This window comes from Alligator mississippiensis, chromosome 3 (assembly GCF_030867095.1).
Source record: "Alligator mississippiensis isolate rAllMis1 chromosome 3, rAllMis1, whole genome shotgun sequence".
NCBI classification, from domain to species: Eukaryota; Metazoa; Chordata; order Crocodylia; family Alligatoridae; genus Alligator; species Alligator mississippiensis.
The window spans coordinates 203,124,952-203,137,691 of NC_081826.1; the positions used below are offsets into that span (position 1 = coordinate 203,124,952).

Consider the following 12,740-nt stretch of genomic DNA (forward strand, 5'->3'; position numbering starts at 1 on the left):
TACCTGAATATTAAAAAACTGACATGCTATTCAAAGTCTAACAAAGTTATTTTCATTCAACAAGGAAGAAGCACATCTTTGCAAATCAGCATAATTTCATTTTCATCTTTGAATTTCTAGCACATCAAGTGCTGTTCAACTCTGGAAAGTTCTGTTACAGGTTCCACATTTGTTGTATATTTCAACTAATTTCTTTTAGAAATAATTTCCTTTCACTTTAGACTCCCCCCACCTCCAGTAATTGTAGCTGTATCAGAACTTGATTTTCAGGCCCCAGTACTCTTTGATCATTTCTTGCAACAGAAGGTCCTTGGAAATCAAGCAGAGTCCTTGGTTTATATCTACACAACTGATCTCTTATAGAGATGCAAGACCTGAGAAGTCAGGAATGCCAATTAACAAATACCACTTCAGTCATTTTTTCTGCTAAAAGTGCATTTCAAACTTGTATTAGCAAAGAAAAGCTAAATGAAAATGTTAGAAACTCAACCCTAATAAGCACAGTGTTTTCTAAGCCACTACACAAAGGACTATTGTATTTATACTCCTCTTTCTGGGTAGCATGTTCTTTATACTCGTCAGCTTTTTCTAGAATAGACATCCAATATAAAATTAAAACTGCAAAAAGTACTAGTATTTAATCTAATGTGCATGTACACGCACACAATGAAATAATAGTTTATGCAGTTTTAAAAAAAATACACATGCATGCATGCGCATGTACACACACGTGTGTGTGTGTGTATATGTGTACAAACTTGAATATATAAAAAATGTTTTCTTCTACTGTTGTTCTTCAATAAGGTGCCGCTCAGTGATCAAGGTGTTAATGCTAGCAAGTTTCAGTGTACAAAATTGCATGCTGTCTTCTTCCACTTGTGACAATTACACAGTAGAGCAATTTCCAAGATAGTATAAAACTGTCATTATTCCTGTTAACTGAGAAATATTAATCTACATATAAGAAATTCCCCCCCTATTCTTCCAAGTTCCTGTGTTTAAGGAATTAGCAAAATGGCTGCACTTACTAACCTTGGAATAGTCAAGATCCATAAATGACTAAAATCGTGAGCTGAACGTCTTCAACAAGGAATATCCTCATTATTACTTGAGAGTAAAGAATGGGCTTTGGCTATACACCTAACCAGCTTTTCAGCCAAATGCTAGGACAATAACCTATATTGTACTTGCTATTGCTTAACTATTGTTGGCTACTAGCTTTAAAGAGTAAAAACTGTATAAACTGCTGTTGGATTAAATTCCCTTCTACCAAAATTTCAGGTCCCAAACCACTGAAGCTTTACTTTCATCTTTTAAAATATTGGTCTTAATATTCCTGGTGACATACTGCGTAATAAATTAGAGCAAAAGTTTGCAGAATAAGTCACATAAAAATAAAAATTCCTTATATTTTCCTTGAAAATGTCTGACATTGTAATCATTATGAAGTTGGCCTACAACTGTTATGTTCACTTTAAGAATAACAGATTTACTATACTTTGTTTACAAAAATCATACTTTGCTCTGAAGCAGGATGCGCAATTCGACCATTTCATCAGTGTTCCGAGATCTTTTGAAGGCCTGTTCTTCTTCCATGTCTTCTGCAGGACGTTTGCCTGTAGACAGGTCCATAGGGCAGAAATACAAATACTTATTTAACTTTCTAAGTCACGATCAATAATGTATGCACTCCAAAACATATTCAATGCTCCTGCTTAAACTTTCTTTTCAATTAGCCTGATGATACCGATTTCAAATTCAAACGCTGTCTGTTAAAGACTTGTAACTAAATCCAAGAATTCTATACCCAATAAGATTGCAGATCAATGAATTGTAACCTAGTTTATAAACCTAAGAAATAAATATAGTTCAAATAATTATTTCGGAAGTTGATCACTTTCAGTCATTGAATGCAAATGTTTATTAGTGATAAAAATTGTGTCCCATGACTAAAATAATTTCCAATGAAGGATTTCAAATACTATCTTAAACTACTAGTATCAATAATGATGAGAATTGAATTAGTTGTAAAATTCAAAATTAACAGCTTTTTTTGGATGTTAAGAGTACCTGAGCAAACCAATGCAAAGACAATAAGCCATGCTAAATAAATAAATTCTGCAACAATAATGTTCAGTAGTATTTGTTTTTGATGAGTATAAATACCAGCTAAGTACTGAGGCTTCAATTATCAAATATATTAAAATAGTTGAATTATGCTTTTTTTAGCTGTATGAGCATATAACTTACCTAAATGAAAATATATAGCATCCATTTACAACAGAAATATTGATGCAACTCCAAATTAGGATTCAAATGCACCAATACTAGCAAAAACTTCAAAAAATATGTTATCTATGCACATGAAACTTTACCCGATGCTGTGAATGAATTCCAAGTCATCCCTAAGTTATAAAGAATAACTAATGAAATAAAGTATTGTAGCCACTATAACACAAATACAACCCTTTATAAAATTTACCATTTGTCTCTGTGTTGGTGAAGGTCTCCTCTTGCTGTTCAGTCTCCATTACTTTTTATTCTTTGACTGGTAGATACAACCTGCCAAAGAATAATAAGGATAGTACATCTACTTTATGAAAATACAACCCATGCATCTTGCTAAAAGGAACAAGCAAAGAGACTACGGCTTCTAGAACTTACCAGTATTATATATCCTTGCAGAGCAAAACTGAAGTGTTCTGGGCGGGATCAAAAACCAACAGCCTATTGCTTCAGTAGCCTATTAAAACCAACATACATCAGTTTGGTTTTGTTCATTTATGGCTCTGATATTTCACTACATTAGAAAATGTGGATTTGAATAACAGTACATCCAAGTTCCAGGGGCTGGATTGGGCTTTTGTTGTGAAGACTGTCACATAAGTTTTAGTTTAGACACGAAACACCTGATTAGATCTAAACAAAAATTAGTCACAAACTTCTAGTTACAACAATCCTGTTTGTCAGTTGTTGAAATTTTTCAAATTATACCTAAAAGTTCTGATTTAACAAATGACAACTTTGAATTCCAAAATGACATGCTACAAATCTCTATCACAATATACAAAGTGACACTAATTTCAGAGTTTTGCACACGTTCAATGGGGGCATCTGCCTATTTCTTGGCATTTGTCTAGTTCTAACTAGATGGACTAAGGAAATACAATTACATAAGCTACTGACATTCATGTTTATGTTTTAATAGATGAACAAATGGGCTTTCTTTGTAACATTATCTACCATTAGGCAGAGATAGGAAAATAAGAAAGATGCACTGCAGTTCAGTGCAGTGCCTTATGTATATGAGCAACATATACTGAACATTAAAATCAGCTGAACCCTTTCAACTGTAAGCAATATGCACTTTCTCCATGGTCAGCACTTCTTAAGTATGTATTTGAATACTCAAACATACCCTAATTTGCCTGAAATGCCACTGAAATAAAGAGACTGACTCAGCATCCTCCTTAAATGTCCCCTATAATTCTCTTTAAATGTGCCCTATCCTAACTTCAAGGAGCATAAAACACTTCTAATGCAACTGTCCCCCCATTTCCGGTCCTCCTTATTTTCTGCCTCAAGTTTCTGGAGGTTTAGCCTCCAGCAACAGCTCCCAGTGGCTGGCAGTCCGCCATTTAGCAGCAGCCCAGCTAGCTGGAGGGGACGCGTTATTAGCATAACCGGAATACATTAACTCCTTCACCTCGCGCTAACTGCCAGCCCACACGTTTGCAGAGACTAGGGAAGACACAGGCACCCGTCCGCACGACTGGCGACCGTTCCCCCCCACCCCGGGCCTGCCGCAGCGGTGCCCACTCACAGCCCTCCCCTCAGGCACCCAGATCGTCCCGTCCTCCGCCTCCCCGCAAGCATCCGACGGTGGCGCGCCCAGGAGCCTGCTGGTCCCAAAGCCGGCGGGGAATGAACAAGCGGAGTTCCCTCGCTCAGCCTCGCGAGCGCCCCCGCCCCGGGCCTGCCCGGCGGCGGCGGAGAAATGGCGGCAGCTGCAATGGCGGTCGCTCGCTGCTAGGCGGAGCCCCGGGCGGAAGGGCCTACACCACGCGGCCGCTGCCAGCCGCCTCTCGCAACCCGGGACACACACAAAGGAGGCGCCTGACAGAGCCGCGCGGCGCCCGCCCCTCCCCCCTTCCCCAGGCCCAGCTCTGGCTCCAACGCCGCGTGGCCTCGCCCCCCCCCCCGCCATGCGGCTTCTCTCCCCTCAGCTCTTGAGCGCAGCTCCCCCAACTACGATCTCCCGCCCGCGCGCGTGGGACCAGGACCGCGCATCGGTCGCTCCCGGGCGGCCGCCGCCACTACCGCCTTACCGCGCCGCGCCCGCCGCCTGCCCCCGCCGACTGCGCGAGAGAAAGGGGAGCAGCCGCCGCCGCCAACGCGCCGCGCGACCACGCCATTGGCTCAACCCGGGGCCCCCCGCGCCCCGATTGGCTGGTCGAGCTGCCCATCGACCGCGGAAGGCGGCGCCCAGTTTGCCCCGCCCTCCGTGTGGCAGCTGCCGCCGCAGCGCGGCTGGGGCCCGCAAACTAGGAGGAGGCGGCCCGGGTGAGGCGCCTCTGTGCTTCCCCCTCGCGCCGCCGAGAGGTCCGTCGCGCACCAGGCGCCGCTCACCTGCGCGCCCGGGGTGGCGAGACGAGCGGCGATGGCGACCGGAGACAGCCGGGGAGCGCGCGGGGCGCAAGAACGGTCGCCGTTGTGGGGAGACAAAATGGCGGCGGCGAAAACTCCGCCTCGTTGATCGCCCTGAGGGGAGGGGGCGGGGCGGGTCGCTCTCGCGAGGCTGAAAGGCGCGCGCGCCGGCGCGAGCCCCTCAGCTCTCTTTTCCTCGTCTCTGATTGGCTGCCGGGGCGGCTCGCGAGGAGGGGATTGGGGTGTCCGCGGTACACCGAGTTCTCGACCCCCACCACGCGCCCTTACGCGCACACGGAGCGCGTGGGGGAGGGGCTCGAAACCCCCCATCCCACGTCCGCTCGCGGGGAGGGGTGGGGGGGTCACTCCGGCAGAAGAGCTTCCCGGACGGAGGTGGGTACGCGCAAATGTGTGGGAGGGAGGCCCCCCCCCCCGGCCTGGCGCATGCGCCTTGCTGGGGTTCGAGGCCGTGGGATGGAAGGTGCTGAGGGGCGCGATGGGACGAGCAGCCCCCCCCCCCCTTAAAGGGCCAGGTGTCCCTTTCCAGGTGCATGGGTTGGGACTCGAACTTGGGTCTGTGCCCGAAGCTTGGAGCGCCCTTCTGCAAGCGGAGTGGACAGCTTGGGCAGGACCTGGGAGAGCGCAGGCAGTCTAAAGCTACCATATTTCCAGTTCCAAAATAAGAGGACATATTGTGGGGTGGGGGGAGAGAGAGGGTATATGACTGTGGGGGGCAGGGCAGTGATATGCTCCTGTCCCTCACTCCTAGCTCCCTCCCCCGCCACCTCTTACTGCAGCTCTGCCAGTGCCCCTCACTCCCAAACTGCAGTACCCTGCGCCTCGGGTGCTGCTGGTGCCCCTTGCTTCCCATTTGCAGCCCCCTGCTCCTTCCAGCCCTGCGGTCGCAAGCACTGACCCTGGTGCTACCAGCCCAGCCATGCAGCTGCCTGTATTCCTGAAGAGTCCCCTCATCTGGAGGGTCAGGCACCTCCCCTACCCTGCTGCAGCCTTGAACACCCCGCCCCCACAGTCCCCAAGTCCTGGTCCTCTATCCCCTACCCCCACAGACTTACCTGTATCTAGCTGCCAGGCTGCTCCCATCCTGTGCCTGGCTACATACCAACTGTGTCCACCCAGCCCCAAGCAGCTCTTTGCTAGGGCACGTTGGGAAGTGCCGGGAAAAACTTTGAAGCTGAGCAAAACTAAATTCCAGATATTTGTTCATATTTTACAAAATTGCCTGGACAGAGATCAGAGGATCTAAAAATAGGACATGCCCAGAAAAACCCGGATGTATGGTAACCCTCCCCAGAGCTGCTCCCTGACTCCGGCCACCTTGGCTAAGCACTTCCTGGGCTTCAGGGGCCTGGCTCTGCATGCCCCCTATACATAGGTGGCAGAAGGCTGGATCTAATGGGATTTAATCTCCTGCAAACTAATTGTGCGGTGGCTACCACCGTGCTGTGCCCAGTGCCCCTGCCATACCCTCCACCACTTCCTTATGTACAGCACCAGTGCGTGTTGGCTTCCCCAATGACTCTGTGGGAGAGAGGAGCAGGGGTCAGGTCAACATGCCCTGCACTGCCCAGCCCTCCCAAATAATATTTTCTTCTGCTTATGCCCCTACATAGCAGTTCCCAGGGCTCAGGGCTTTAGGCTCCTGAAGTCCCAGAAGTTCTTGCCTGGGTCTTCCCCATTTTCAGTGGCAGGCCTGCTGGGGTGGTGCAGTGGCATGGGTGCCACAACGGAAAGGGATCCAGGGAATCCCTAGTCAGGCCTCTCTGTAAGCTGGGAAACAGGTTATCCCGTTCGTAGAGGTAGGCCCTGAGTGTTGTCCTGCAGGATCAGGCCCGTGCTGCTCGTGTGATGGCTGGTTTGGCTTGTTATGCAGCCCTGGGGGACCTTGAGCTCCTTTCCTGTGAGGTGTCATGCAGTGTGAGCACCATTACACCTGTAAATGTGATTCATAGGATCAACCCAGAGACTTCAAATAGAAATGCACTGCTGTGATCTTCCTGAGTTCTTTGCAACAGAAAAAGTGCTCAGTTATTTTTTTGTAGTCAAAAAGAAAAAAGAGAGTGAAAACTGAGACCTGGCATTTTCTAAAGGGTGCCACAAATCTATCCAGGGGTACCTCAAGGTCTAAAAAGGATTTGAGAACTACTGCCTTAAGACATGCAGTTAGTCATGCAGCCTGCGTTAGCCTAGGGTAGACCAGATAGGATGTTTCAACACAATGCTGTGGAAAGAAATGATAGGACCCTGTGGTAACTGCGTTAGTACATTTATAAGGTTATGAGATGTTCTTGGTTTTAGCATGGGATGTATAATCAGGCTGGGGAGTATTCAGAGACATTAACGGTCTTTACCGGTCTGTGGTGAGTGGGTGTGCATTTGGGGGTGAGGAGAAGTAGGCAGGATGTTCAGCCTGTCCCCTCACTTTAACTTCTAGTATCTAGTGGATCGTCTCAACCAGCTGTTTTTATATACTGGTCAGCCTATTCCAAATGGAGAGTGCAAGAGAGCGAAACTTATGAGAGTAATTTGTGTCACTGCAGACTCCTTGCAAGGCAGCACCTTTGACTGGTATAGGTTAACAAACCACTATTTTCCTCCCGCTGAATTAAGTTTGATTGTGTTCCCGTAAGACTGGCTTCAGACAGAACTATAGGATGGTCTATTTTGCCCCCAGAATATAACTTTAACTCTAAGCTGTAACTTAATTACATTTAGGACAAGAGATGTCTTTTCAGAATCTGGTTACTCATAAATTTGTTTCCCTTGCATTTAAATAAAAATCTAGATCTTCATGCGTCGTAATGAAATAAAATTAAGTCTATTATTGGATCTTTTTCTTTTTGTGGATGACTTTTTAGGACTCAATGTAACAGTAAAATAGCCTTTTAATGTCACTGAGGGCATAGTAGCCAGAACCTTGTACCATATATAGCCACAATTACAACTGAGTCAAAGGGCCTGGTTTAACTCATTTGAATGAATAATAAAAACATGTTTCTCAATTTGATTTGAGTCCTGGAAGTATTTAGGTCCTATTGGTATTTTTAAGTAGTTCTTTCCCTATAGCTGTTTGGGAACTTTGTTCCAAAACAACTTAGAGAGAGAGAAAAATAGTAAACTGTGGCTGAGAAGAAACTTGCTCCCCCTTTTGCTATTTAGTTTATGGAAGAAGCAAGGTTTTCTTTTTTCCCAGAAACTAAAAGGAGAGTTTGAATTGTACTTGCCAGAAGCCAAGAAGAGGGTTTCTGTGGAAGACGCTAGTAGAAGTCTCACAACTTTCTCCCTTCATTTTGTGGTGAGAAACTGGACATCTAGACTTTTCATACGAGTTGGCATTTGTTTATTGGCTCAAGTTTGATTGTACTTAAATACATAGAGCTATTGGTTTCTTTCCAGTTCTACAGGAATATATTTATAATTGAAAATTTTAATTGCTTTTTTTATGTAGTCACATTTGGAGTAGCTAAATTATATATTATGGAGCAAACTAGAGCATAAATCAAAGGTGTATTTTATTTGGTCGCTGCCAGAAAGTTGACACATCTCTTGTTTCTTTTTAGGGATTTCTTGCACTTTTCCTCCAGATTAAAAGATGTCTACTTCTAGTATTGCAGCAAGAGTGCAAACCTGGCTTTCATCTACATGGCATGTTAAAGTTCCTCGGACATGGTTAGAAGCTTGTATTAACTGGATCCAGCAAGAAAATGGCAGTGATAATTTAACACAAGCTCAAATAAACAAACAAGTGTTTGAGCAGTGGCTCCTTACAGATCTTAGAGATTTGGAATATCCTGTTTTGCCTGACGGTATCTTAGATGCTCCTAAAGGAGAACTCTCTGGCTTTTATTCCATACAGATTGATTCATTGGTTGATGTCAGCCAGCCTGCATATTCCCAATTGCAAAAGATAAGAGGGAAAAGCACCCTAAATGAAGAAGTAACAGCCAACAATCAGGCATCTCAAAAGACCTGGGAAGCAAAGCCTACTCAAATGCTAATGCTGCAGCTAACTGATGGAATACATCAGATTCAGGGTATGGAATACCAACCAGTTCCTGTTCTCCATAGTGGTCTTCCTCCAGGTACAAAAATTATGGTGCAAGGTAACATTGCGTATCGTCTTGGAGTTCTCTTGCTTAAACCAGAAAATGTGAAATTGCTAGGGGGTGAAGTGGATGTTCTTCTACAGGAGTACAGTCAGGAAAGAGTCCTTACAAGATTGATTGGAGAAGCTGAGAACCCTAATCCTGTTGAACAAAGTGATCGTGAACGAGTTACTGCAGGACCTGTAGATGAGCTGCGCCAAGATATAGGGCCTTCAGATGAAGAGCTTTTAGCAAGTCTTGATGAAAATGCATTTTCTGTAAATGTTGAGACAGCCTTAGAAAGTGGATATTGTAGTAGAAGTGACAGTTCAAATACAACCACACATTCACTTACTTCAAGCAGTGGAAACTGTTCGCAACAAAGATTTGGGAACCCTTTGCCTGGGGCAGATAAAGAGCCAAGTGTTCCAGCTGTGGAGTATGTTGATGGAGATTTAGATGGCATTGCATTAGAGGAGGCTTTATTTTTAGAAGAAGAGATCCAACAAGAGCTAGAAGAAATTCAGAGAGTGCAGCCTCTGGTCGAAGACAGAAATGTATCTATAATTACAGAACAACTTTCAAATATGCCTAGAACCTCATGCATTTCATCTTTAAATTGCATGCCTGAAAAAGATGGTAAAAATGAAAGGGTTTATAAACTTGCACAATGTACTAGGGAACATCAGTTTTTGGAGAGAGAATTATCTGTTGGAAGCAAAAGTAATACAAATAATTTCTCACCACAGCATAATGTCTGGCAGACCCATAACTTTACAGCTGATTTGTCATTGGAAAATCCTTTTGAACAGGAGGCTGGTAGCAAAGTGGACCTAGTCAAGAGTGTTCAGAAACCTCATAGCTTTTCTGACAACATACCTTTGAACAATGGACAAGATAACTTTTCAAAAAATGAACCACAACTTGCGAAGCAGGAGCACAATGTAGAAGCCTTTTCTTCCAAAGCAACAGAAAACTGTAGAGGTCTTGATTTACATTCTCCACCTTTTACATATATTTCTGTGCTCCTTGCAAATAAGCCAGAAACAGTTACAACTGTGAAACTTAAAGCCTTCATTGTAACCCTTACTGGAAATCTTACAAGCAACAATGGTTTCTGGAGTGTCCTGGCAAAAATTTCTGATGGTACTTCTTACCTAGAGGTAAATTTTGCTGATGAAATTTTAACCAGTTTGATTGGGTTTTCAGTGCCTGAAATGAAGATGTTAAAGAAAGATCCTGCTTTACATCCAAAACTTAAGGATGGTTTACAGAGATGCCAAAGAGAACTAATAGATCTTTGCTGTTTGATGACTGTTGAGTTTAACCCCCATGAGTCAAAAGCAACGGTATTATTTCTCCATGAAGTTGATGCAGTAGATCTAGAAAACTTGAAGAAACGTTTAAACAAGTGATTTAGGGGATAACTCATATTTTCTAGGACTAAATTCTACAAGTCAAGGAATATCAAAGTGTTAGCTTAATTAAAAGCACAAGTGAAGTGACTTCTCCCTTCCCTCCCTTTACTTCAAAAAGGGGCAGGTGGAAAAATCTGGTGAGGAGGGGGAAGTGAACAGAAATCCATGCCTTAGGATAAAGGTATTGAAACTTAAAAATTCAGAACAAATTTGTTTGAAAGCTTGTTTCAGAAATTAAAAACAAATTTGCTTTGATCAACATGTTCTTGTATATACATTATTTTTATTTTATAGCTCCCATTTTATGATCAAGGATCTAGAGGAACATGTCTTATTAGATTGGAAGCTGGCAACCCAAATACAGAGAAGCTGATCCTTGCATTGTTTTTTTCAGTGGAGTTACATTAGAAGTGAGGTAGTTTCTGTAAGGTGTTGATATAGGGTATTACTAGCCAGTTGAGGAAAGCAGGTGAGTACTTAATATTTTTTTTTGCTTTAGTCACATAGCACTGGACCCTTCGGTAGGTTTCTAATACCATTGTAACATCATCAGTTCAAAACCTGTATGCTTTGAAATGTAAACAGATATTTAATGTCTGAGAACTTGAAAATGAAAAGCAAGCATCAATAATAAAATGAAGTAAACTTTCTTGTTCTTATTGTCCAGGACAAGAAAAACAAGCAGTAACCAAATGGGATAACATTTACACTTATAAAAATCTCAAAGCATTTTAAAACATTTTAAACAAAGGATTTCTGTAAAATGGGAAAAGCAATTGGTTTAATGACTTTTAGCTTGATTAATATTTCTGCTCAATATAAATTAATCAAAATCCAATAATATTAATATATAATTTCCTCTCTCTTCTTTTCAGCATTTGCTCATTCTTTTTACTCATGTTTTTATATTCCTGACATGTTTAATATAAATGTGTTATACTGTAGCTAGTATATATTTTTGTATTGCCTTTAGATTAAAAAATAAAAGGCCAGTTTCAAAATTGTTATGTTTTTGAATTAATGAATCCAGATATTTCTGTTTTACTTAACTGCTAGTAGATTATATATCCCAAAGTTAAACAACAGATGTTTAAGTACTACTTGAAAGGTGGGAGTTGTTAAGTTACCTTCAAAGCAAAAAGTGGACTTACAAACTTTATTGGATGCCTTATGTACAAAGGGTCTAGAAAGGTTTCTTTTTTTTCCTTTCGTGCAAGCTGCAACTTTTTTATAGTAGCAGTTAATTCTCTCTTGGCTAGTGGATTTTTGCAATGTAGGCCCCACTTTTATAATGGTGTAAATTAAGTGATTGAAGAGGAAGGGATTTTCAGTTGAACTATGCAAACTAATTTTTGTTAGTTTTGAGAGTCCTTAAACCGTCTACTGGTTAACATTTTTGAAGAAAGGAAGTGTTATAAGACTTAACAGCGTGCAACCTCTGAATTTCCCAATTAAACTACATAAGCCAAAGCTGATGTTTATAAAATAACGAGGACAAAAGTTTTTTTTGTGGGCACAGGAATACCTTTTGAGACTTTTTATACACCTTTAAAGAGAACACGGAATAAACCCTTCACTCCTATTACTCCCTCATCTTTTACTTTTTCTTTTCTCTTTCTTTCAGGGGCCTGATGGTAGGAATATAGGTGATTAATGGTTAGAGCTTCTGCACTGGGAAGAAGCTTTTGGCTCTCTGAAAGCAGCATTGATGGATCATTGATAACTAAAACAAATTAACTTTAAAAAACTTTAAAAAGAAACTGACCAAATCTGTCATATGTTGCCTAAATAAAACAGCATTTTAAAGATGTAATTACAGGATGGTGCCTGCAATCAATATTAAAAACAAATGTCTTCATGAGTTATCTTTCAAAAATGTTTTTTCTGAAATAGATATTTCTTATAGAAATAATGTTATTTAAGCATTGTTTGCCTAATATTAAAGACTGTTATACATTGACAAAGACTGAACTATAGTAAAAAAAAAAAAAAAAAAAAAAAGGTCTTTGGGATTTTGCTGTATTATCTTTGTCTCAGCTGATCACATTACTTACCTTTACTGTTTTGGACCCTTGTTGAGGGTTCCCCTCTTCTGCTCGAGTAAGATTATAGTCTTTCTCCTTGTCTTCAAGACCCTGTATAACTCTGCTTATCTTCCTAGCCACACTTCTGTCTCTTCCCCATTGTCCACGTCTATTCTGCTGTACTACTAATGCCCTGTTTTTGTTCTTTCACTCACAAAATATCTTTGTACTTCCTTCTGTGTTGATCTTCATAGATAGAATTTTGCTAAGTCAGTCTGGAAAGCCACTACTTAAGTCTCTTCTGAACCTCTTTAGGCAGCCTTAAAAAATACTTTTGAATTTGAATAATACTGTTTTTGTTGTAAAATTGTTACCGTATTTGACAGTGTATAGGTTGACATGGCGTATAGGTCAAGCCCTGCCTTTCCAATCTGAAAGGTAAGGATTTTCATGGGCTCACAGAGAACGGGGCCACTCTGAGCCGCACTGCCAAATGCTGAGCCCAGCGCTGCTCAAAAGGGATGAGGCCATGCAAGCCAAGTGCTGCC

The 12,740-nt window shown here is 42.4% G+C and overlaps 2 protein-coding genes across 13 annotated transcripts in view; one reads left to right on the top strand and one right to left on the bottom strand.

Moving 5' to 3' along the window:
* HNRNPK (heterogeneous nuclear ribonucleoprotein K) overlaps positions 1 to 4,714 on the bottom strand; it is a 22,796-nt gene extending 18,082 nt beyond the window's left edge. For 3 of the 7 annotated variants that reach the window (XM_019478039.2, XM_019478036.2, XM_014608668.3), the window contains exons 1-4: positions 4,630 to 4,714; positions 2,665 to 2,743; positions 2,483 to 2,562; positions 1,519 to 1,628 (exon numbers count right to left, since the gene is read on the bottom strand). In XM_019478039.2, the coding sequence (XP_019333584.1) occupies positions 1,519 to 1,628; positions 2,483 to 2,531 (159 nt within the window). In that variant the 5' untranslated portion in view covers positions 2,532 to 2,562; positions 2,665 to 2,743; positions 4,630 to 4,714. Of the gene's footprint in view, positions 1 to 1,518; positions 1,629 to 2,482; positions 2,563 to 2,664; positions 2,744 to 4,328; positions 4,414 to 4,629 lie in introns of those variants that run through there. The other 4 variants (XM_019478040.2, XM_019478037.2, XM_014608667.3 and 1 more) reach the window with 3 other exon arrangements.
* RMI1 (RecQ mediated genome instability 1) lies at positions 4,508 to 12,029 on the top strand. 6 transcript variants are annotated; one of them, XM_019478034.2, is made up of 2 exons: positions 4,508 to 4,563; positions 8,226 to 11,169. In XM_019478034.2, the coding sequence occupies exon 2, from the start codon at positions 8,258 to 8,260 to the stop codon at positions 10,163 to 10,165; it is 1,908 nt and encodes a 635-aa protein (XP_019333579.1). In that variant the 5' UTR covers positions 4,508 to 4,563; positions 8,226 to 8,257; the 3' UTR covers positions 10,166 to 11,169. The 6 variants fall into 6 exon arrangements, 5 of the variants coding, with proteins under 5 accessions (XP_019333579.1, XP_019333578.1, XP_014464151.1 ...); XM_019478033.2 differs by having other exon boundaries at positions 4,535 to 4,602; XM_014608665.3 differs by lacking the exon at positions 4,508 to 4,563 and adding an exon at positions 4,837 to 5,040.
* Positions 12,030 to 12,740: the final 711 nt, after the last annotated feature.

Bases quoted from the DNA above. Each gene is read 5' to 3' on its own strand.
- RMI1 (XM_019478034.2), top strand. From the start codon at position 8,258: ATGTCTACTTCTAGTATTGCAGCAAGAGTGCAAACCTGGCTTTCATCT.